Source organism: Dermochelys coriacea, chromosome 2 (assembly GCF_009764565.3).
Source record: "Dermochelys coriacea isolate rDerCor1 chromosome 2, rDerCor1.pri.v4, whole genome shotgun sequence".
NCBI classification, from domain to species: domain Eukaryota; kingdom Metazoa; phylum Chordata; order Testudines; family Dermochelyidae; genus Dermochelys; species Dermochelys coriacea.
In genome coordinates this window covers 258,668,256-258,694,648 of record NC_050069.1, presented here as the reverse complement: position 1 = coordinate 258,694,648, position 26,393 = coordinate 258,668,256, and the positions used below count along the sequence as shown (strand labels likewise).

General features: G+C 41.1%; 1 protein-coding gene across 1 annotated transcript in view; it reads right to left on the bottom strand.

Moving 5' to 3' along the window:
• WDR48 (WD repeat domain 48) overlaps nt 1-12,724 on the bottom strand; it is a 45,391-nt gene extending 32,667 nt beyond the window's left edge. The window contains 8 exon segments of the mRNA XM_038390959.2: nt 2,348-2,477; nt 2,616-2,698; nt 3,003-3,032; nt 3,035-3,076; nt 3,970-4,018; nt 4,020-4,096; nt 4,099-4,108; nt 12,662-12,724. Coding sequence (XP_038246887.1) covers nt 2,348-2,477; nt 2,616-2,698; nt 3,003-3,032; nt 3,035-3,076; nt 3,970-4,018; nt 4,020-4,096; nt 4,099-4,108; nt 12,662-12,709 — 469 coding nt within the window. The 5' untranslated portion in view covers nt 12,710-12,724.
• Nucleotides 12,725-26,393: the final 13,669 nt, after the last annotated feature.

The window sequence follows — 26,393 nt, the reverse complement described above, 5'->3', positions numbered from 1 at the left end:
GAGGGGCATTGCTGGCACTAGTTGATGTGCAAATGATGGTATCTACCACATTAGTAGATGTGCAGGTGAATGAGCCCCTGATGGTGTGGCTCATGTGGTTTGGTCCTCTGATGGTGTCGCTAGAGTAGATATGGGACAGAGTAGGCAACAGACTTCAAGAGAAACTGCAGAACCATAATTCATTTGCAAAATTACCACCATTAATTTGGGCTTGAATAGGGACTGGGAGTGGCTGGCTCATTACAAAAGCAACTTTCCCTCTCTGGTATTGACACTTCCTCACCAATTATTGGAGTGGACCACACTTACCTGATTGAATTGACCCTGTCAGCACTTGTTCTCACTTGTAAGGTAACTCCCTTCTCTTTATGTCAGTATTTATGCCTGCATCTGTAATTTTCACTCCATGCATCTGAAGAAGTGGGCTTTTTACCCATGAAAGCGTATGCCCAAATAAATCCGTTAGTCTTTAAGGTACCACCGGACTCCTCATTTTTGTGGAAACGGACTCACATGGCTACCCCTCTGATAAAAAAAAAAAAAAGGATGTATTGACAGTGCTTTTCCCTGTAGCTGGGGTTAACTGGGATTCACCAGGGCATTGCTCCTAGACCTCCTAAGCATTCACTCCCACCTTACTCCACCCTCTCCTTTCGATCTAATCTGCATATAGCTGTAGACCTTCCATTAGTAGGCATTAGGTATGTTTATCAAGCTCTTCTTTAAAAGATTAATTGTATTAATTTCTGCTTCAGCCTAAATACAGAAGATGGAAAGTACAATATGCCGAAAAAGCACTAAACTAATATTCTATGGGAAAACTACTACAATGTATTAATTGAGGAGCTAAGAGCTTTTGAAGCTAAAGCTCTATTCAGTCTAGATGAAATACAGGCTCATTACATTATGTTCAAAGAGATTTACCCTGTATTCTAGAATCTGTAATTATCAGATGCTCTAGTTTGTCAACTAAGATTATGTATTGTAATAAACTGAGATTAAAATAAAAAAGTAAACATGATGAGAATACGTGAATATTTTATATATACTATTGGTACCTGTTAGCAAATATTAATGCTTTTAGTATATTAATTAATTTACATATTAACTACTCTCCCAAAATCTGTAAGGTATTAACAAAGAGTATATTTGAATAGTAAGGCCAGAGTGGTGGTCCATAACCTGTGAATAATTTATATTCAGGAATTTTTTATGATTATTAGACTATAATCCATCATGGCTGGCACCTCCACGTCAGTGAGAAAACAGATGTCCAGGATAGAGTCCTCCTCAAACTACCAAAAGGGTCTACTAAGATATAAGCAGGATTGATAAGGAACAATTGTTATTGTAGAAGCTTTCTGCAATGATGAAATAGGAATCCATTAAAAGATATTTTGGGAAATGTCGGTTGTCCTAGCTGTTAGGGATAATGATCAGATTAGAATTCTCTTCTTGCTTATCAATCACGTAACCTAAAGATACTATAAAGGAAATTCCATAAGTAACGAGAAACAAAACTATTAAACATAAGATATAGAGAATTGATCATGGGAAAATATTTTTCCATCCACAAAGGGGTTTCTTTTTCTCATACCCTATAAAAAGACAGAGGTACTGGAATTAGGTAAGAGGATGCAAAATTGTTGGCATCTCACCAGATACAGAGAAGAGAAAGACAAAGGTCATCTCTTTGCATTACACCAAGTGTGGTAATGCAATGGCACTCAATCTTTCCCAACTACTGACCCCTTTCAGGAGTCTGATCCGTCTTGCATACCCCCAGGTTCCACCTCACCTAAAACTACTTGCTTACAAAATCAGACACAAAATACAAGTATTTTTTGTATTTACAAGTAATACAAAGTATTGCTTACTTTTTCTTTTTTATCAACTCATTATAAAATAAATCAACTGAAATAAAAATATCGAACTTACATTCAAGTGTATAGTATATACAGCAGTATAAGCAAGTAATTGTCTGTTTGAATTTTAGTTTGTAGTGACTTCGATAGTGCTTTTTATGTAGCCTATTGTAAAATTAGGCAACTATCCAAATGAGTTGATGTACCCTCTGGAAGACCTCGGCGTATCCCAGGGGTAAACATACCCCTGGTTGAGAACCAGTAGTATGTATCTATTCTTTCTGTATAGTGCTGTACTAATTTCCAATTCACAATCTTTTATTTAAATTACTAAACAGGTTCAAATGGAATTATTTAAATTCTTAAATTCAAACATGTAACAATACAAACACAAAAACTCAGAGTTTACCGTCCTAAATTGAACTAGTGGAAAATGTTAATAAATGAGTTATACAGTATTTTAATTTTTCCCATGTACCTACTTGTGACAGTGTTGTTTGAGGCAGTCAGTGCTGTTAGAGTATTTACATCCCAGAGGAATATCTGTCTGTCCAGCCCGGCAGATGCTACCAGTTCTTTATCTTTTGCATATGCTAAGGCCTTCACATAATCCTACAATAAAATGGGTACAGCAACATGACATTACAGAACCAGCAAACAACCGTCAGTATGAAGTCTGCATCTAAATACGTACACTATTTTTTTAGAACAGTAATGATCATTTATGCATCTTTAATTCATGCCTTTTACCTTATGTGTCCTTAGTGTTGACATGCAAAATCCCTTATGTGCATTCCACACTTTAACAGTAGTATCTGAAGAAGCAGATATCACTAAATGGAAAAGATTGGTACATTTTAACAGATTATTTCATCAGAGCATGTGAAGCTCTTAATATCTTTTAGTTTCTCTTCAAAGATTAGAGGAATTCTATACTAATACTACTATAAATACTATATCTTTGTTGTTCATACAATACACTTTACCGAACCTTATTTTTGTACTAAGAAAGAATGCAAAACGTTACCAAGTTGTAGCAAGTGAAACAGTAAGTAACAGTCATATACTTAAATTTCTGAATGCCATATTTTCCCATTTTATACTATTAAATACTGTAGAAAGTAAAGAGATACTTACATGTTTTACCATTGCAACAAAGTACAATATAGTTACCCAATCAGTGTGATGTTCCATAGATGCTATATAAGGGTCTGGCTGAATTAAAAAATAAATTGTATGAGTCCCTTCAACACTGGAAAGACTAAACTGGTTTTGGGTTCAGTTGTGATATCCCCTTCTACCTCTCATACTGATTAGCAGTTATTTCAAATAGTCCCACTGAAGTCAATGGGGCTGCTTGTGATAACTACCACCCGGCAATATGAGTAAGTGGGTCACAATTTGGTCTTTAGTAAACTCTTATTTTTAAATACTTTATATGTGGAATAGATGTTATACTGAAATTTAATCTCATACCATTTTATAATGCTTATTTTTGTACAGCATGACAGTTGTGCAAGGCACCAAGTAAACTTAAGACAAGATTCCTAAGTAAAGGAGCTCACAACCTAAAATCCTGTAAAGGTGCTGAGCTAAGGACACTCATCACATTGCAAGATCTAACCCTAATTAAGACAGATAACAGGTTAGTAAACAACATAACATGCCGGGGAGAAGAATGGAGACAGATCCTGATAAAATAAATGGGAATGGGAAAAGCGAAAAAGGAGTCTCCTTAGGATATATGATCAACCTAAATAGCAGTAACTTAAGAAAAAAGTCCAGATCCTTCAAAATAAGTACATTAATAAGCAAAGTAACTCCATAATCTTACTTGATGTAATTCCCCCCCCCCAACCATATGCCCTTTATTATCTACTTTTGTTGTATCTCTCTAATACAGACTGTAAGCAATTTGGGTTATGAATCACATCTTATTTGTCTGTAAAATGCCATGCATTTTTAATAGTATAAGGATAGCTACAAACCCTTAGCAAAATGTCAACACTGTAGTAATTTGGTTAAATTAGTCCATCTGACAGAGTTGGCTAATGTAAAAGTGACTTTTTAAATTAATAAACAAAGACTACGTCTCTTTGTTTACCTTGTGCTGATGACATCCATATCCTTATTATAGAGTCTCGACCCGCCGTTGAAGAGTCTGTTTAATGCTGGATCCAGCTGGAGTGCATTTACACCATTTCGATTATACTTCTCTACCTCATCTCTATCACATAGGAAACCTAAATATATTTATACAAATCTGATTACGGTATTCAGATATTAGTCTACATGAAAGAAGTGACTCTATAGCCATTTCATTTTTAATAGCACCTCCATTCAAAAAATCTCAAAGAACTTTACAAACATTAAATAACCAAGTCTCAACATCCTCTGTGAGACTGACAGCCATTATTCCCAATTTACAGATAGAATAACTGAGGCACAGAGAGGTTAAGAGATTTGTTCCAAGTCACACAGATGACTTTGTCAGAATCTGAAACAAAACCAAAAGGAGCACAGTTCAATGGTTAAAGTGCTAGCCTAGGCATTGAGAGACCTGGGTTTAATTCCTGTTGTGCAGACGTAGTATATGTCCCCGGGCAAGTCACTTAGTCTGTGCCTTGGCTCCCAAGTTGTAAAGTGGGGATAACAGTATCTCTTTACCTAACATTTTTGATTATGAGGTGCTCAAGCAACGGGGCTATAATATCTAAGACTGAAAGAACCATCTCTCCTTACTCTTAGTCCTGTGCTTTAAAAGGGACACAATCTTGAAAATATTTTCCTTCTGAAAAAGTCTGCTACTATGCAGAACTCATAAGATACACAAACAATTTGCATTTGACGGCACTGTGCACATTATTCATTAAACTATTTTGCTGATGGTGAGCTGTATATCTGTCTTATGCACTATCATGACATAACTCAGCATAGCAATGGGTGAAACTTGCATGTTTGGTTTTCTTAAAATCATGTTATTCCAGTTACATCTTCTAGAGATTTTGGGTCTGTTATAATACATCCTGCCACAGCAAGAAACACGTGTCGTACACAAGTGTTCCACACTTGTAAACCTTTTTACAAGCAGTAAACATTCGGCCCCTGAATATTACTTATCTATTACAACAGTCCCAGGAGACCCCAAACTAGATCATATTCCCCACTGTGCTAAGGTGTTGGATACCTATTAAAAATACAAGAAAAACAAACAAACATTCCTCCGCTCAGTGTCTTCTTGTCATCAGCCACCCTCCTTCCCTGTATAGCCCAAGCCCGGCTCCCACTTGTTCCATCCTTTGCGGCCTGGATCTCATACTGCTAGATTCTCCCACCTACAATCTCTCAGCTCCTCCTACTAAGGTCCCCACAATATACCCTGCCTCCTTCCTCTGCCAAAACAATCCACCATCTCCTCCCAGGGGCTGAGCCCATCTTCTCACCTGCACCTTCTACCACCCTGCTGAAAGGATAAGGCCTTTTCCTGTAGACATACTGTAAGGTCTGAGGCATTTGTCTGCAGCTAGATTAGGAAAGCAGCAGCCATGAGCTAAAAAGCAGAACGTCATATCCTCACATTCCATCTAAATTACATTAAAACAATGTAATATCGGGCTGTTAAGGTGATCCTGTCTTAATAGTAACCACCATCACCAGATAAAGAAACACATCTTAAGACGGTTAAAGAAAACTTGCTCGATAGCATTCTGTCTGGCAAGAAATCATTTATCAACGGTTTGTAATGGTAAAATCTATACTTCTATTATTTTCCCTGTATGATCCCTCCTTCTCTATTGTTTATCTGTATGGTCTCCGTCTGGTTCTTTAATTGTTTCTATCTGTTGCGTAAGTAATTTTGCTAGGTGTATGCCTTGGGGTAAGAGAACAAAGAAAAGGGAAGAAAATGTGGGATTTCTATCTACAGCATAGAAAGCCTTGTGATAAACACAGATGGGCATAATGATGTTTCATTTATGTAGTTATTTTTGTAGTATAGATGGAGGCTGTATAGTGTGCTACTCCTCCACTCCTTAGCAAGGCCTGAACACACTGCCTCTACGTTGTTAAGAGTCCTTGCTTGACTGGTTGTGCAAGATAACAGTATAAAATAAAAGCCTGGTCTGTATAACAAGACAAAACACTTGCCAGAAAATAGACAGTTTTCAGATTATTCATATTCAGTCCATGAAGATAGGCAACTTTCCTGAAAAACACAGAGTAGAAACCAATCACACTGTGTTACCTACAAGATGCTGGATACTGGCAGCTCAAACTAGATGATCATGCTCATCAAGAAGAAATAGCCTCTCTCCTTGTGACATACTGCTATAGTTGAGATCAGCAGAGGCACTCAAGTTACAGCACCTCAATGTAAGTGAGAGGGAGATGCTGGCAAGGTGTCCACTATAAGTCAGTCTCGATTTTGGAACTTGCTTCTCCGCTGGGGTCTTTCAGAGCCTAGATTATTTAACCTTCTACGCACACTGCAAAGCCAATCATTTCCTCACCTCCCGCTTCACTAAGGATGTTTTGAGGGTATGGGCTCATGTGGACATGTTTATGGGCAGTCCTTTGTTTACATTCATATTGTAATTTTTAAATGTATGTGACAGGCACCCAGAGCACTTGATGGGCACCTATAATTTTATTAAACATTACAATTAAAAATAAATGATAGCCCCTTTCAGTAGCACTATTTGTGACGAGTGTTTGGGGTGGGAGGATAACTGGTTACTTTTGCATGTGAGTGAGACTTTTATGGGATTAAGTGAAGAAAAGGTTCATATATTTCTTGATCAAACCCACACAAGCAAACTTGCAAAACTTAATATTCTGGCATGAGAAGAGATAAGCAGCTATGTTTCCCCACTAACCAGCATACAATTCGTATATACTATTGGCACAGACAAAACTATGGTAGTGAAATCTTCTCGTACAGATAGGAGACAATAAGACAGTCATTTCTGCTTTATTCTTGACTGATCAGGCACATCAATTAAATTATTCTGCTCTAGAGGTCTTTGAAATATTAGTTGTTGGCTAAGCAGTTGCTTTTCACATTGTTCAAATGCCATCTGATTAGGGAACACCCGAGAACTGTTAATGACAGTTAACTTTTGTCACTAGAATGCTCATCAGGGAGAGACTGTACTTGTTTCCTGGTTTCATAAAATAGCAGCTATATCAAAAGATTTAAATAAGGGTCTCTAAAGTTCCTTTCAGTCATGAGACTGAAAACATATTGATCTAAATTCTAAGTGAAAATACAGGGGAACTCAGGCAAACCAAAGCATGATACTATTAAGAAGCCACTGCAGACTAACGGAGAATAGCATTGTCTCCTTTTCAGTAGACTGCACAATCGTACAACACCTGAATAAGTCAACAATTAAAGCAAGCAAGACCAACACAAAGAAAATAAAAAGACATAGCATCTCTATGGATAGAAATTCCAGGCATGAATAATAAGAGTATAGCAGAATATACTACCAACCACCTGAAAAGGACAGTGATTGTGAAATACTCAGGGAGGCTCCGGAAACAGAAAACTCAGTGATAATGGGTAATTTCAACTCTCCCCATATTGACTGGGTACTTATCTCAGGATGGGAGGCACAGATAACAATTTTAGACACCATTAGTAACTACTTCTTGGAGCAGTAGTCCTGGAATCCACAAGAGAAGAGGCAATTCTTGATTTAGTCCTAAGTGGAGCACAGATCTGGTTCAAGAGGTGAATACAGCTGAACTATTTGGTAATAGCGACCATAATATAATTAAATTTAACATCATTGTAGGGAGAAAAATACCAAAAAAAAAAAAAAAAACCAACAACCCCACCACAGTAGCCTTTAACTTCAAATGGGGATTGCACAAAATGAGGCGGCTAGTTAAATGGAAATTAAAAGGAACAGTCATAATAGTGAAATGTGTTCAAGCTGCATGGAAACTTTTAAAAACACCATAATAGAGGCTCAAACTATATGTATACCCCAAATAAAAAGGAAAACACAGTAAGAGGACCCAAAAAAAAAAGCCACCACAGCTAAATAGAGTAATAGAAGAGTATTTGTGGCGCCTTAGAGACTAACAAATTTATTTGAGCATAAGCTTTCGTGAGCTACAGCTCACTTCATCGGATGCATCCAATGAAGTGAGCTGTAGCTCACGGAAGCTTATGCTCAAATAAATTTGTTAGTCTCTAAGGTGCAACAAGTACTCCTTTTCTTTTTGTGAATACAGACTGACATGGCTGCTACTCTGAAAAGAGTAATAGAGGCAGTTAGAGAAAAAAAAGACACCCTTTAAAAATTGGAAGTCAAATCCTAATGAGTAAAATACAAAGGAACAAACTCTGGCAAGTCATGTGTAAAAGTATAACTGGAAGATCAACTAGCAAAACACCAAAACTAATGGCAATTTTTAAGTACATCAGAAGCAGGAAGGCTGTCAAACAATCAGCTGGACCCCTGGACAATCAAGGTGCTAAAGGAGCACTCATGGAAGACAAGACCATTGTGGAGAAGCTAAATTAATTATTTTCATCAGTCTTTACTGCAGAGGATGAGAGGGACATTCCAACACCTGAGCCCTTCTTTTAGGTGACAAATCTGAGGAACAGTCCCAGATTGAGGTGTCAGCAGAGGAGGTATTGGAACAAATTGTGATATTAAACAGTAATAAATCACCAGGAGCACATGGTACTTACCCAAGTGTTCTGAAGGAACTCCAATATGAAACTTTAGAGCTCTTGTATGTAACTTATCACTTAAATCAGCTTCTGTACCAGATGACTGGCAGATACCTAATGTAACACCAATTTTTAAAAAAATGGCTCCAGAGGCAGTCCCGGCAATTACAGGCTGATAAGCCTAACTTCAGTACCACACAAATTTGTTGAAACTATAGTAAAGAACAGAATTATCAGATGCACTGATAAACACTATACGTTGAGGAAGAGTCAACATGGCTTTTATAAAGGGAAATCATACTTCACCAATCTATTAGAATTCTTTGACAGTGTCAATAAGTATGTGGACAAGGTGATCCAGTGGCTATAGTGTGTACTTGGACTTTCAGGAAGCTTTAGACAAGGTCCCTCACAAAAGACTTTTAAAAAAAAATAAGCACTCATGATATAAGAGGGAAGGTCCTCTCATGGATCAGTTAACTGATTAACAGATAGAAAACAAATGGTAGGAATAAATGGTCAGTTTTCACAGTGAAAAGAGGTAAATAGCGAGGTTCCCCCAAAGATCTGTACTTGGACTTGTGGTATTCAATACATTTATAAAAATTATCTGGAAAAAAGGGGTAAGCAACGAAGTGGCAAAGTTTTCATAAAATATAAAATTACTCAAGATGGTTAAGTCCAAAGCTGACTGCAAAGAGTTACAAAGAGATCTTACAATACTGAGTGGCTGGGTAACAAAATGGCAGACAAAATTCAATGTTGATAAATGCAAAGTAATGCACACTGGAAAACCTAATCCCAAGTATACATACAAAATGATAGGATCTAGATTAGCTGTTTCCACAATCCCTTGAGTGCTGTCTTTTTGCATAGTTCTCCGAAAACATCTGGTCAATGTGCGGTGGGAGTCAAAAAATGCTAACAGACTATTAGGTACCATTAGGAAAGGGATAGATAAGACGACATAAAATACCATAATGCCGTTACATAAATGCATGGTACACCACATCTTGAATACTGCAGGCAATTCTAAATACACCATCTCAAAAAGATATATTAAAAATGGAAAAGGTACAGAAGTGCAACAAAAATGATAAGGGATATGGAACAGCTTCCATATGAGGAGAGATTAAAAGACTGGGATTGTTCAGCTTAGAAAAGAGATGATTAAGGGAGATATATATGATAGCCAACTATAAAATCATGAATGGTGTGGAGAAAGTGAATAAGGAAGTATTATTTACCCCTTCACATAACACAAGAATCAATGGTCATCCAATTAAGTTAATAGGCAGCAGATTTACAACAAACAAAAGGAAATATTTCTTCACACAACAGCGCAGTAAACCTGAGAAACTCATTGCCAGGGGATGCTGTGAAGGCCAAAACTATAACTGGACTCAAAAAAGAAAAAGATAATTAGATATGTTCATGGAGAATAGATACATCAATGGCTTTAACCAAGATGGCAAAGGCTCCGACTCCCAGATCCTGGGACTGGACGACAGAGAATGGATCACTTGATAATTGCTCTGTTCTGTTCATTCCCTCTGCAGCATCTGGCGCACGCCACTGCCAGAGGACAGGATACTGGGCTAGATAGACCAGTGTCAAACTAGAAAAAGGGGACTGTAGTGTCATGTGAACTTAACAGGTAAATGAAATGTTTTTAGAGCAAGAACTATCTGATTTTTTTTTTTTTTTTTTTTTAAAAAGAGAGACAGGCAGCAAAGCCTTGTCAGCAACAGCAAAGGTACATGTTGCTGAAGCCCACTGTCAGCAACAGGTAATTTTGCTACTTTTGACAAGGCTCAAGAGAGCTTATGATAGGTCATATGCTCTTCAGATGCCATCAGAAGGTAGAATTTGAAACAGACATTCCTGTCTCACCTAAGAAATCTTTACAATCCCTCCGTAGTAAGATTTCCCCTCTTTAAAAAAAAGCTATTCCTGACTAGTATATTTAAGCTTAAGACGAATGAAATAAGAAAGAAAAAAAGTTGTTATCCTCTGAAGAATGACCTGTAGCAATAACTTTCTGCCTCTCATAAAAGAACTACCATAATATGTTTTAAATGATAATAATATATTCCTGGAGATAAAGCAAATGCTTCTTGTATTCCTCCTACTATTGCTTGTACTAAGTGATCACTTTTGGTCACTGTGAATAGACCCAGGCCAGATTTGAACTGACCACTTACTACAGGCAGCTCTCTATATCAACAATCCCCTAAACCATCTAGTCCCCTCTGTATGGACACATCTAATTAAAATGAAATTAAGAATATTTATACTAGAGCAAACAAAATGGAGAAGCATAATTATCCATAGTGGGTTTTTTTACTTTCACTGTTTAAGACTATTTGCTTTTGCATATATTTCAGCAAAATCATCAAAATATTTCTTGCTCTCTCTTTCTCTCTATCACACACACACACACACACACACACACTCCTTCTCCGAACAAGACCCTGTATGCCCCAAACACACCAGGTTGAAACAAAGCATAGATCCAAAGGGATGACTGAGGCATGTTCTCACTTTACAAACAATATGAAAAGACGGCAATTAAAGCTGAACAAGTACTTCTGCCTCTTCAGTACTGCAGAGTCTGACACATTTAAGCCAGACACACACGTTTCCCCTAAGGAAGCACCCACCCTGTCAGATCCCCAGATCCTAGTGGTAGACGGTGAAAGCAAAGGGCAGACTGTCGGCTGACAAGCGCCTGCGATATATTTTAGCTCCATTGTATTTCTTAATTATTTTATGTCTAACACTGACAGACCCCGAGAGATTCCCAGCGGCCGCAGCAGGAGAGGCAGCCTTGTTCCCCCTGCCCCTCCCCAGGTACAACAGCACCTGCCCCAGGAGACACCTAGGGCAAGAAAGGAGCCCCCGCAATTGACACAGACCCACCGCCTCCTCTCCTCGCCCCGCCCCCTTTGCTCCTCCCCCACACGCCGCCCCAATTCCCCGAAACGGCCTCCAGCGCCCGCAGCCCGGCTCCATCTCCACCGGCTCCCCACCCCAGCTGCCCCAAACCGCCTCCAGCGCCCGCAGCCCGGCTCCATCTCCACGACGGCTCCCCACCCCAGCTGCCCCAAACCGCCTCCAGCGCCCGCAGCCCGGCTCCATCTCCAACCGGCTCCCCACCCCAGCTGCCCCAAACCGCCTCCAGCGCCCGCAGCCCGGCTCCTCCTCCACCGGCTCCCCAGCCCAGCCGCCCCAAACCGCCTCCAGCGCCCGCAGCCCGGCTCCTCCACCGGCTCCCCAGCCCAGCCGCCCCAAACCGCCTCCAGCGCCCGCAGCCCGGCTCTCCTCCACGGCTCCCCACCCAGCCGCCCCAAACCGCCTCCAGCGCCCGCAGCCCGGCTCCATCTCCACCGGCTCCCCACCCAGCTGCCCCAAACCGCCTCCAGCGCCCGCAGCCCGGCTCCATCTCCACCGGCTCCCCACCCCAGCGGCCCCAAACCGCCTCCAGCGCCCGCAGCCCGGCTCCATCTCCACCGGCTCCCCACCCCAGCTGCCCCAAACCGCCTCCAGCGCCCGCAGCCCGGCTCCATCTCCACCGCTCCCCACCCAGCTGCCCCAAACCGCCTCCAGCGCCCGCAGCCGGCTCCTCCTCCACCGGCTCCCCAGCCCAGCCGCCCCAAACCGCCTCCAGCGCCCGCAGCCCGGCTCCTCCTCCACCGGCTCCCCAGCCCAGCCGCCCCAAACCGCCTCCAGCGCCCGCAGCCCGGCTCCCTCCACCGGCTCCCCACTAGGCCCAACCCCACAAGGGCTCCCAGGCTCCCCACCAAGCCCCCAAACCGCCTCTCCCCCGCAGCCCGGCTCCATCTCCACCGGCTCCCCACCCCAGCTGCCCCAAACCGCCTCCAGCGCCCGCAGCCCGGCTCCTCCTCCACCGGCTCCCCAGCCCGCCGCCCCAAACCGCCTCCAGCGCCCGCAGCCCGGCTCCATCTCCACCGGCTCCCCACCCCAGCTGCCCCAAACCGCCTCCAGCCCCGCAGTCCTGCGCTTTCTCCCAAAGGCTCCCCACTCCCTCTTCCTCAGGCACCCCATACCCCCGCTCCGGCGGGAAACCCGCCCGGCCTCTCACCTGCACTTTCCGGCGCCCGGCCGCGTTCTGTCGGTGATGCGCCGCCATCTTGCATGTTGACACTCGAACGTCATTTCCGAAGAGGTCGACCCGGCCCGGAAATCCCGCCCCCCCGGGCCGCTAGAGCCCGCGCGGGGCCGCTGGGTTGCTAAGGGAGATCAGTGGGCTGGACTCCGGCCGCTAGCCTCCGGGGCCGTCAAGCTGTCCCCGCCCGGCTCCCAGTCACGGGGCTGAGGAGTTACTCGCCCCGTCACGGAGCCTCGTGCCCTCCCCCGCCCAGCCTGTCACGGTGCCCTGAGGCCGCGTCGCCTCCCGCCCGTCCGGTCACGGTGCCTTCTCCCGCCCCAACCCAGCCCATTACAGTCCCTGAGGCCACGTCCCGTGCCCCGTCTCCTGCCCCGGTGCTCTGAGGCCCCGTGCCCTGCCTCCTTCCCCAAGGCCCCGTGCCCCGCCTTTTGCCCCGGTGCTCTGAGGCCTCCTGCCCTGCCCTGTGCCCGAGGCTGGCATCACCTCCCCTTCTCCAGCCTCATCACATTGCCCTTAAGCCAAGTCCCCTGCCACCCACTCCCAGTGCCCAGAGGCCGCCCCATCCTCCTCTCTGCCATAAGCATGGAGCCCCACTAATCACATGAATGTTGCAAATACAGGATGAAAAATTCTCCTGTATTTGCAGACCTGCAGGAAGAACCGCAAGCATGGGGACATGACAAGTTCTTCGAGGATAGATTGTTGAAACAGTGAAAAACCAATTAAAGGTTGTTGGTGGTGTTCACAGAGTGGCTGGAGATGGTGGTAGCATTGCTATTGGGCTTGAGAATGAGCACTGACTCGTTGGATCACATCGTAATGCCGAAAGAAAAAAGGAGGACTGTGGCACCTTAGAGTCTAACAAATTTATTAGAGCATAAGCTTTCGTGAGCTACAGCTCAAAAGCTGATGCTCAATAAATGTGTTAGTCTCTAAGGTGCCACAAGTGCTCCTTTTCTTTTTGCAAATACAGACTAACACGGCTGCTACTCTGAAATCGTAATGCAGGTTGGGATGATGAGTAGTGGCTGCAGAATTTTCAGATGCGAAAGGTCACAGTTCTGCATCAGTGTTCCAAGCTCGCTGTAGCCCTCTAAGGCAGGGACACTAGAAAGAGAGCTGCACTGAGTTCAGAAATGAATGGCAATTGCACTCTAGAAGCTTGTAGTGCTGAATTGCTACTGATCAGAGGGAAATCATTTTGCAGTTGGCAAATCCACAGTGGGGGTCATTGTCATGTAAGTGTGTACGGCCATTAATAGCGTCTTGTTGCACAGGGCTATGTCTCTCAGCAGTGTGAAGAACCTGGTGGATGAATTTGCATTAATGGGATTCCCTAAGTTGCAGTGGGGGGATAGACAGCATGTGGATCCCTATTTGCACAAGACTACCTGGCCACAGAATACATTAACAGAAAGGGCTGCTTTCTGTGGTTATGCAAGTGGTTGGTGGAGCACCAGGGATGTTTCACCAATAGCAGTATGGATTGATTAGGGAAGGTGCATAATGCGTGCATCTTTAAGACAACAGGACTGTTCAGAAAGCAACAAGCAGTGACATTCTTTCCTGACTGCAGATTACCATCGGCAGTAATTATTCCTGGGGGAATTCTGAGCCAAAAAGTTAAAAAATTCTGCACACAATATTTTAAATTCTGCATATTTTATTTGTCAAAATAACACAATATAATCACACCAGTTTCAATTATTTTGGTAATTTATTTCAAAATACCTGTCAGCAAGTATGTCTGTAATAATACAGACAACAAAAAGATTAAAGAAATGTTTTTTGGCAATAGATTCCTTACTAGGCATATTAATACAGAACTCTGAGTAATAATTCATTTAAACTGCAATACAGAACTGTATTTTCTGTACCTCTCAGCACTAGCGGAAAGGCGTAGGGGAGTCAGGGGTAACAGAGGAGCTGAGAGAGAGGGAAATAATTGCTGGGAAGGAACCTAGGTGTGAACTTGGAGGGTTGTTGGGTATGGGTGGAAAAGTATGGAACAGTTTTTTGAGGCAGGTGGGGAGGGATTGTTAAGGAGCTTCCCCCATGCAAATGTCCCTTATCCTCTCACGTTCAGTGAGGCACATCTGCCCTGACCCCCATGTGTCCCTCCACCCCAATTCAGACACCCATTCCCCCCATCCCCTTGTGTCCCTTCATCCCTCCCCCCTGTCCCCGATGTGTCTCTTCTGTGCCCCCACTCAGCTATCCCCTTTCCCCATGTGGCCCTGCACCCTGTTCCCCCTGTAGCCCTTCACCCTCTCAGCCAGAACCCTCCCTTCATCTCCATGTGTCCCTGCACCCCTCCCCTGTACCCATGTGGCCTGCCCCTCCCTCCCCCTGTGGCCCTGCGCCTCCACTCCCCATTCTGCCCCTGCCCAGTCTGTCTTCCTTCACTAGCCTTCCTGAACCCCAGTCTGTGACCCCCCTGCAGCACCATGCTGTCCAGTCTCCCCCATGTCCCCTGTCTTCTGACCTGGCTTGACAGGCTCTCTGATGAAGGCACTGCAGGCTCATTTTCTTCCCTATGGTAATGGGGGCTGGTGGGGAGCAGCTGCTTTGTTCCAGCACTACAGCGCACCTTCTGGTGGCTAAAGGTAGAACTCTAGCCAACTTTTGGCAGAGTTATTTTCTGTGGAAAGAAAAATATGTGTGGCATATGAATTATGCACACGCAGTGGCGCAGAAATTCCCCCAGGAGTCAATATGAAATGTCAATAGTGATCCTAGGCAACCCACCCTGCCTCTTGCTCCTAGGGTCATGAAGCCATACACTGGCCACCTTGACAGCACCAAGAAAAGATTCAGCTACTGGCTCAAGAGGTGCACAATATATGTGTAGAGTGAAAGGATGCAGGTGTTGTTTACTCAAAAGATAGTCTCTCAGTGAGAAAATATCTTCAGTAGTTATCTCAGTAGCTGCCTGTTGTGTCATGCATAATATCTTAAGGGAAAGTGAGAAAAGTTGCTGCTGGAGTGAAAGGCAGCAGTGGAGCAGCTCTCTGCTGAGTTTGAAGCACCAGACACAAGGGCCTTTACAAGAGTCAGTGGGAGGCTTTGAAAGAGCCCTTTAATGGTCAGCTGCATTAATGTACTATACTTGACTGTGCTCTAAACTTGAAGGTTGTGGCTGGTAGGAATTGTGTAGTGCTTGTTGTACATTTATACATAGAATACTGTGTCTTTTAATAAACCTATGAATTATTTGGTGCTCGCTGTACATTTATAATTATTATATCAAGTGTGTCACTGAACCTATGAATTATGCCGTGCTTGCTGAACTTTTACACAGGAGTAGGTGTTTTCTTGAACCTATGTGTTCTGTGGTGCGATACACTTACAAGTACTGGGTGCTTCTAGTATTTCTGTATTGTCAAGGTTCCTTCCCCACTCTGAACACTAGGATACAGATGTGGGGACATGCATGAAAACCTCCTAAGCTTACTTTTACCAGCTTAGGTTAAAACTTCCCCAAGGTACAAACTATTTTACCTTTTGCCCTTGGATTTTTGCTGCCACCACCAAACGTCTAACACTGGTTACTGAGAAAGAGTTCGTTTGGAAACGTCTTTCCCCCCAGAATCCTCCCAAATCTAAAAAGAAAGAAATCATAGAATCATAGTAAGCAGTTAGTTATAGCTATAACATTCCATTCAATCTCATATTTATTCACACATTCATTCATACACACACAGGTTCTGCAAGGTTGTTATCATAGTTACCAGCCTTAGAGTTGCTCATGCCAAGCCACTGGCCAGGTGGCCTGGAAATGAGGAGGAAGCAGGGCCTTGTCAGATGCACATCTGATGCTCCTGGAAGTTGGTTTGCAGAATCAGACCCCAAAGTTCTCACTTTCTAGAGTCCATTTTTATAGGAATTTCTTCCTATGCCAGTCTATGGGAATTGCTTCATCATGCTGTTACTGAATCAATCAACAGATGGCACATTCCTGATGGCTCTGTGCTGCCAGATGTTATCTTGTTCTTTGATTCTCCCATTCTTGAGGCTGTTGGGTGGATTCCAGTCTGCTCTCCGTGGGTCCTCTGGTTATTTCCACTTGACGCCTTCTTCAGCCGATGGACACTGGATTCTTAGGCTGGCACCTCCCTGATCATTCAGTTATTATCCACACCAAGCATCCATCCACATACATCCTCTATCTCTATTTTAATCACAATTGTTAACAAAGCGAGATGAATACAACAAAAGGGGGGGAGCCTCTGGGTGCTGTTTCTGTGTTATAGAGTATTGCTTTGAGTCTTTCTCTGTGTGAGTAGTTATTGTTACAAAGAATTGCTTTGAGAACAGACTCTGTCTTAGAATGTACTAACACAATTAGCAGCTTGCAAGTTTCACACATAGAGGGAGAGAAACAGTACCAAAGACCAAGAGACCTCTTAACCAGTAATACCTTGGAATTCAAACCATGAGGAATCAAACTCATTTGTGATTTTAATACAGAACTTTTTTAATATGATCCAACAATGGTGAGTATGGCCTCCCAAGGTGAGGGGGTGGGGGGAGGAGGAGGGCATTAAGATTTTCTGTTGTATGAAACAATAACATTTCAGTCCCTGTTTTCAGGAGTACACATTCAAGGCTGTGGCACTGAATATTGGCACTGTTTTGCACAGGCAGTGGTGATTTCAGCTGATATCTCACTCCTGAGGGTAACAAAGGCACAGAGACCACAGTTGCTTCTGGTGTCCCGAAGCCATCTGGACCTAAATGCTGCTAGCCTGTTTACGCCAATGGTGCCAGTAGAACTCAGTGTGGAATGGTGTGAGAGGAAGAAATAAGGCCGCCATCCCTATAAACCTTCAGGAGAGGACTGCAGAGTATCTCCATGAAAGTTTCATTACAATGTCTAAGAAGAATCCAATGGACATCCCTGTGTACATAAACAAACAGTTCCACGTGACTCCTCTCCTGGAGGCGGAGAGCTGCATAGTAGTCAGACACTGTCTTATTTGGAAGAGGAAACTGCAAAGAGATAAAAAGGCAGAAAGAGAAGGTTGATGGTGGTGGAGTGAGGGTAAGAAAAAATGATTTAGAGAGTGAATGAGAGTTTGTGAATGGAGTGGGGGAGAGTGAATGACAGGATAGGGAAGAAGAGAAAAGAAAAGAGGGTAAGTTCATCCTTACATTCATAACTTTCCAAATGTTCTGCTGTAACAATAATTTCTAGAATTAGTGGGTACTTACCACTACCATGTGACAAGGGTATATCCTTCAGTAATGCTGACCTAGAACATCTGACTGGGCCCAGTAAATAAAAAACAGTCTGTTTCTAGCATTCCTGAGTGTGTTATGCTTTTATTACAGTTAGAGGACAGATCATGCTTCTTCAGCAAGAACCTCCCTGATCAAATCTCATTCCAACCCATTCCATAACTCTGGAGGTTTCAACTAGCTTTAAACAGGTTTGGCTCTGCTTACTTTGTGTTAGCAGAGGGAAGCACATCACTTTAAGGTAATTGATTAGACAAATATTCAGCATTTTCAGTCTATGTATTCTAATGTATTTGATGTTTTCCAAGAAATAAATTAAGACATTGTTTTTATCAGACTCCAATTATACATTGACTTCAACCTAACAGTATAGTAGACGCTTGTTTGCAGCAACACCTTGTAAGAGCAACTGCAACTTATGAGCAACATTTCCCCTGGGAACACTTTCCATACTGTGAATTGTCAATACTTCCCATAACAGCAACAGCTTATTAGGAGCAACATAGCAAAAGGGCACCAATGTATTGCTATTAATGAGCGTCTACTGTAGCTATCAAAGTGTCACAGATGCTTTCACCCATGCAATATGTTTTTATCAAACCCCAGCATAGAAAAGAATCAGCTACCTCAGAGTCTTCTACTTAAGTAGGTATTGAGCAAATTGCATCATTACATTTCAGCATAGATTAGTTCGTTAAAAAGTTGAAGATTCCTTTTTGTAACATAATGGGTTCACTGTGTTCTTATAAGTCATTTCCCATTATCCTGTGATTTTAAAAAACATTGAAATGTTTATGTGGGTGTGAATTTTTGTAGTATCCTCTGATAAAACGAAGTAATCCTTTATACAATCTCTGGTCTGATTCTTTTATTAATTAAATTAAACTCACATAAGAATGGCCAGACTGGATCAGACCAATGATCCATCTAGCCCAATGTTCTGTCTTCTGACAGTGGCTGGTTCGAGAAGCTTCAGAGAGAATGAACAGTACAGGGCAGGTTTCAGAGTAGCAAATAAATTTGTTAGTCTCTAAGGTGCCACAAGTACTCCTTTTCTTTTTGAAAGTACAGGGCAATTATTGAGTGAGCCATCCTATTGTCCAGTCCCAGTTTCTGGGAGTCAGAAGTTTAGGGACACCTGGAGCATGGGGTTGTGTCCCTCACCATCTTGACTAATAGCCATTGAAGGATCTCCATGAACTTATCTAATTATTTTTTTTAACCCAGTTATACTCTTGGCCTTTACAACATCCCCTGGCAATGAGTTCCACAGGTTAACTATGCATTGTTTGAAGAAGTACTTCCTTATGTTTGTTATAAACCTGCTTCCTGTTATTTCATTGGGTGACCCCTGGTTTTAGTTATGTGATTGGATAAATAACACTTCCTTATTCACTTTCTCCATACCATTCATGATTTTTTTTAGACCTCTATCATCTCCCACCCTTAGTTTTTTCTTTTTTAAGATGAACAGTCCTAGTCTTTTTACTCTCTCCTCATATGAAAGCTGTTCCATACTGTCATAAATATAAAGGGAAGGGTAACCACCTTTCTGTATACAATGCTATAAAATCCATCCTGGCCAGAGGCAAAACCCTTTCACCTGTAAAGGGTTAAGAAGCTAAGGTAACCTCACTGGCACCTGACCCAAAATGACCAATGAGGGAACAAGACACTTTCAAATCTGGAGGGGGGTGGAACAAAGGGTCTGTCTGTCTTTCTATGAGAGGCTTTTGCCAGGAACAGATCAGGAATGCGACTTCCAACTCCTGTTAAGTTAGTAAGTAATCTAGCTAGAAAATGCATTAGATTTTGTTTTGTTTAATGGCTGGTAAAATAAGCTGTGCTGGATGGAATGTATATTCCTTTTTTTGTGTCTTTTTGTAACTTAAGGTTTTGCCTAGAGGGATTCTCTATGTTTTGAGTCTGATTACCCTGTAAGGTATTTACCATCCTGATTTTACAGAGGTGATTCTTTTACCTTTTCTTTAATTAAAATTCTTCTTTTAAGAACTTGATTGATTTTTCATTTTCTTAAGATCCAAGGGTTTGGGGCTTTGTTCACCTGTACAAATTGGTGAGGATTCTTATCAAGCCTTCCCCAGGAATGGGGGTGTAGGGCTTGGGGGGATATTTGGGGAAAGTGGGCTCTTTCCCTGTTCTTTATTTAAAATGCTTGGTGGTGGCAACATACTGTTCAAGGACAAGGCAAAGCTTGTACCTTGGGGAAGCTTTTAACCTAAGCTGGTAAGAATAAGCTTAGGGGGTCTTTTATGCAGGTCCCCACATCTGTACCCTAGAGTTCAGAGTGGGGAAGGAACCTTGACATATAATCATTTTTGTTGCCTAATCATTTTTGTTGCCTTTCTCTGTACCTTTTTTAATTCTAATACATCTTTTTGAGATAAGGTGAACAGAACTCAAGTACTCAAGGTGTGGGCATGCCATGGATTTATATAGTGGCATTATGATATTTTTCTCTCTTATTATCTCTTCTTAATGGTTCCTAACATTCTATGTCTTGAAGGACAATCTTCACATTTTCCTGGAATTTTTTACATTTTTTCTTTACAATGAAAGTATTTATTTACTATAAGAACGTTGCTATTTCTTGAGGATATAACGTAGAACATCTCCTGCTTCTGTCATTCCATGGGTTTTGTTATTAGTTTTCCTCTTGATTGTCTTCATATGTCAGGGGATTTTGTAGATTCTTCATAGATGGCCATTGCTGTGCTCCAAGGTAGTTCTGTTGTACAGTACAGTATTTCTCAATCCTTTTAGGTTGGCAACTCCTTATCTGAAGACAAAAAAATTTATGATCCCCTTACACTTTTACTCTACTTTTATAGTAAAGTATCAGTGATAAGCCTATATAATTTATTTGTGGGTGTATTTTGAGAGTTTGACAGAGAATACTTGATCTTGAAGGGTTGAGAGGGAGTTAGATTTTCTTTGCTTTAGATGCTAAAATTTTCAGTGCCTCTTGACACTTTCTTGTCTGTCATGACCCATCTGTTCATAGATACTAAGGTCAAAAGGGACCATTCTGATCATCTAGTCCGACCTCCTGCACAGCGCAGGCCACAGAATCTCACCCACCCACTCCTATGAAAAACCTCACCTATGTTTCACCTATGAGAAACAGTGGTATAAGAGAGGAATATCAATCAACCTGTCCCCACAAAAGAAGTGAATTATTTTAATCTTAAATAAATTAAAGCACAATTAAAAAACCAAAACATTTCTGTTCATGTTTGTTTTTATAAAAATCTCTTTTTAATGAAAATGCCCTTTTAGAGTTAAGATTTTAATAATAAAAAATTAAAAATTCTCAGAGTTCAACTTAATTAAACAGTGTTATAAGAGGAATAGTATTGAAATTCATCTTAATAACATATGTGGTAATTAAACATTACTTCGCTGTGGAAAAAAAGTCAATTTTCATTTCCTCATTTTCAAAGGCATTATTTATCTTGTCACATTTTTCAGAAAATTAGCGCATCTCAAATCATTAAATAATTTTTCAGAGGGTTAATTTAATTTGACAACAAGTAGTAGCTCTTAATTGAATAGGGAGAGACCAGCCTTGCAGTCCTGCCTAGTTCCAAATTCTTTGTATTCAGTGAGGGCAGGATCAGGTCTTGATTAAGAAATACTGAATTAACAAGTTAATTGATGGTTAATAAGTTAACTAATTGCCATTTGACTGATATGTCCAATCAAATATATAACTTTTTTCTAATATACAGTTTTAAAATATCTTTTTGGCTAAACATTTATTTTTCTAGCCTAGTTTTTATAATATATTTTGGATATTTGATGTGTTTTGATCTTTGAAATTATTTAATCTATAACTTCATTAATTTGAAAAGTTAATAAAAATATTAACGAAATTATAGTTGTGTGAGGATTTGAACTCTGAGCCAAATTCATCACTGATGTAACATAATTAAAGTAAATGGAACAACTAGGGATGAATCTCATCCATCATTTTGATCCAGAATGTAGACACTGTACTATATAATGTGATTTTTTTAATTTAGATGTGGTGGTGTAACTTTTGAAGTGCTATATTTTTCAGTGAATAAAATAGAGAATGACTAAAAAAACAAATTAAAGTAGAATTATAAATTTGAGTAGCATGTTAATAATACGTGTTAGTCTGTATTCGCAAAAAAGAAAAGGAGTACTTGTGGCACCTAAGAGACTAACAAATTTATTTGAGCATAAGCTTTGTGAGCTTCAGCTCTCTTCATCGGATGCATTTGGTGGAAAATACAGAGGGGAGATTTATATACACACACAGAGAACATGAAACAATGGATTTTATCATACACGCTGTAAGGAGAGTGATCACTTAAGATGAGCTATTACCAGCAGGAAGGATGGGGGGAAGGAGGAAAACCTTTTGTGGTGATAATCAAGGTGGGCCATTTCCAGCAGTTAACAAGAACGTCTGAGGAACAGTGCGGGGTAGGGTGGGGGGAGAAATAACATGGGGAAATAGTTTTACTTTATGTAATGACTCATTCACCCAGTCTCTATTCAAGCCTAAATTAATTGTATCCAGTTTGCAAATTAATTCCAATTCAGCAGTCTCTCGTTGGAGTCTGTTTTTGAAGCTTTTTTGTTGAAGGATAGCCACTCTCAGGTCTGTAATCGTGTGACCAGAGAGATTGAAGTGTTCTCCGACTGGTTTTTGAATGTTATAATTCTTGACGTCTGATTTGTGTCCATTTATTCTTTTACGTAGAAACTGTCTAGTTTGACCAATGTACATGGCAGAGGGGCATTGCTGGCACGTGATGGCATATATTATTACATAAAGTAAAACTGTTTCCCCATGTTATTTCTCCCCCCACCCCACACCCCACTGTACCTCAGACGTTCTTGTTAACTGCTGGAAATGGCCCACCTTGATTATCACCACAAAAGGTTTTCCTCCTTCCCCTCCTCCTTCCTGCTGGTAATAGTTCATCTTAAGTGATCACTCTCCTTACAGTGTTGTATGATAAAATCCATTGTTTCATGTTCTCTGTGTGTGTATATAAATCTCCCCACTGCATTTTCCACCGAATTCATCCAATGAAGTGAGCTGTAGCTCACAAAGCTTATGCTCAAATAAATTTGTTAGTCTCTAAGGTGCCACAAGTACTCCTTGTAGAATTATAAGTGGTACAGGTAGCAATGCCTATGGTTAAGTCAGCCCAACACTTTCCATTATAAGAACCTATATTCAATTGCTTATAACTTTGACAAACTTTAACCATTTGGATTGCAATTTTCCATGCTGGCTGCCTCCCTCAGGATGCATTTTTGGGGAAATTTTAGTGAAAATGGTTCAACCATTTCTCAGAAACAGATTAAGGAAAAAATACACTGTTTTTCCCATGTTAAAAATTTTGTGCAACCATTTGGTTGAGAAGCTGTAGTGCTTCCAAGTGTAGGAATAGAGAATTGAAATTTGGTGAGAGGGTGAAACACATAGGATGGCATCAGGGATATGTCTTTCTGCTATCCTCATGAAAATTTGCCTTAATTGGGCCAAGTTGTGAGCATCTGAAAACACTCTGTACTTTGAGCTGTGGGAGGTTGGGTCTGGGACTGGGCTGTGAAGCAAAGAGGGGTGGGACTCAGGAGAAGGGACTGGGATGAGGAGTTGAGGGAGAATAATGGACTGGGATAAGGACACATGAAAGAAACTGGTATAGAAGGGGTAAGACGAGGAGAGGCAGGGCAAAAGAATCTGTAACTATTAACAGGTTTCAGAGTAGCAGCCGTATTTGTATTCGCATAAACAAATGTATTTGAGCATAAGCTTTCTTGAGCTATGAATGATGAAGTGAGCTGTAGCTCACAAAAGCTTATGCTCAACTAAATTTGTTAGTCTATAAGGTACCACAAGTCCTCCTTTTCTTTTTGCGAATACAGACTAACACGGCTGCTACTCTGAAATCTGTTATTATGCAAGGCACTGAATTTAGCTGTATGAAGTGGAAATCTATCAACTTCATGAAAAAACTTGTACAGATACAGACAGACATCATCTTCCTTTCCAAATGCAAACAGATGGACATCGAATGCATCCAATGAAGTGAGCTGTAGCTCACGAAAGCTTATGCTCAAATAAATTTGTTAGTCTCTAAGGTACCACAAGTACTCCTTTTCTTTTTGTACCTATTAAGAGTACATTGCCTTCGGAATCTGAAATAGGGCACAGGATTCCTAAGTTTCACCATTTCTCTGCTGTGAGCAAATTATTGTTAAACCCACTGGCAAAATGTGGAGCATCTCCTCTTAGTTCTGGTCCATACAGAGGATGACAGCCTACTACTGCTATCAATTACTGTGTTAGCCCAAGTGGCAGAGTCTGTGCTGGGTTCTAGCCATGCTGTGATGAGACAGGTGGGAGTCAATATGGCTCCACATGATGGAATTTCTTTTTTTTTTTTCAGTTTGCTTTTTGTAAACTTAGGAAATTACATATAAAATCTACATAAAAAGAACATTAAGATTGCAAAATGAAGCACTCAAAAGTTAGGAAATACCAGAATTAAGTTAACCTGTGCAGCCTTAATTTGGATCATTTGTAGGTATTATTATGATAGACTTTAATTGCATGATCACATACTGTTTTTTCCCTAGGACCTTTGCCTCCTTCAGCATATAAAATGGATCTGTTCTGGGATGAATCAGGGTGGGGTAGCTAATTAGCCTCTTATCTGTAGGACCTATATCTCATTTGTAACAGAAGCTGGAATGTGTAGTGAATGAGGCAGGGGATTTCAGGAAGAGAAAGAATGGTTTCATAGTTAAGGCAATTGAATGTTACCCTGAATTCTGTCCCTTCCTTTGCCACAGTTTCTGTGTGATGCTGGGCAGGTCACATAAAAGAAACTTTTCACAAGTGGCCATTAATTGTGTGTTCCTCATGTTCTAGGTGTCCAATATGAGATGCCTGGGTTCCGATTAGTAGAATTGCTGAACACTGATAAGTATAACTAAAGTCAGTTAGAACTTTACTCTGAACAAATAAAGTTCTATAAAGTGCTAAGTGCTCTGAAAGATCAGGCCATAGGCATCTTCAATTGGTGTACACTTTTGACATGAATGTCTCTGTACCTCAGTTCCCCAGTTGTACAAGGGGAATAAAAATACCACCTTATTTCACAGATTCAGTGAAAATAAATTCATTATTGTTCGTGAATCACTCAATTGCTAGAGTGATGAGTGCCATAGAAAAGTTTGTGAAGAAATTAAGCATTCTGTATTCAGAGCAGGATTTGAATGGACTGCGGTACTTAAACATGGGGCAATATATTGAACAATAAGGATAAAACGAAATATTGAATAGCTGCTCATCCAGTGAACGACATTCACCCTGTACACTGATTAAGGCATGAGTCCTATGGAAAACCAAGTATGTAATTAAACACTGTCTTAAAATTCATACATACAAGGGGGCTGAATTAAGGTTGCACAGACAACCTGAATTCTGGCATTTCCGAACTTTTGAGTGCTTGACTTTGAAACCTTAATGTTCTTCTTATGTATCTTTGTGAATGTAATATATAGCTATATTGTAAAATCTAAACAATTAGATCCCCATTGTTCAGACCAGTGAAGGCAGAATTTCTGTGAAAATCAGATTTTATTTACTGTGCAAAAAATGTTGCCAGATGAAGAAGAGTTTTCTTGACAAATTTGATATTGTTTTTTGATGAGACTATGTTTTGGTGGAAAGAGTAACTGTGATGCCATAATATACTGAGTCTAAAGCATAGTTCTGTACTAAAGCATAGTTCAACATAGTTCTTTACAAGATTCTGGTGAAAAATTAGGACTTTACAAAATCATAGTACATATTTAATGGCTTAAAAACTGGCTAACTGTAATTGTAAAATTCTAAATGGAGAATCATCATACAAAGTGGGTATTTCTACAGTTCTCCCTCAAAGTTCTGTTCTTGCTTCAATGTTATTCAATATTAATGATTTGGAAGAAAACATAAAAGTTCAGATAATGTTTGCGATGACAAAATTTGGTGGAGTGTTAAATAATGATAAGGACAGGTCAGTTATACAGAGTGATCTGGATTGCTCGATAACTTGGACCCTTTTGAACAACAACAATTTTAATAAAGCCAAATGCAGGGTCATAGGAACTAGGAATAGGAACTAGGAATAGGAACATAGGTCTAGGAACAAAGAATGTAGGTCACACCTGCAGATTGGGGCAGTTTTCCTTGCAGTGCAGTGACTCTGAAAAGATTTAAGGGGTCATGCTGAATAACCAACTGAATAAGAGCTCCCAGTGTGATCATGAAGCTAAGAGGGCTAATGCACTTTTTGGATGTTCAAGAGGAATATCAATTAGGAATAGGGAAGTGATATTACCTCTGTATATAGCCCTGGAGAGACTCTAGAATACTATAATGTTCCCCACTCAGCCACCTCTTGGC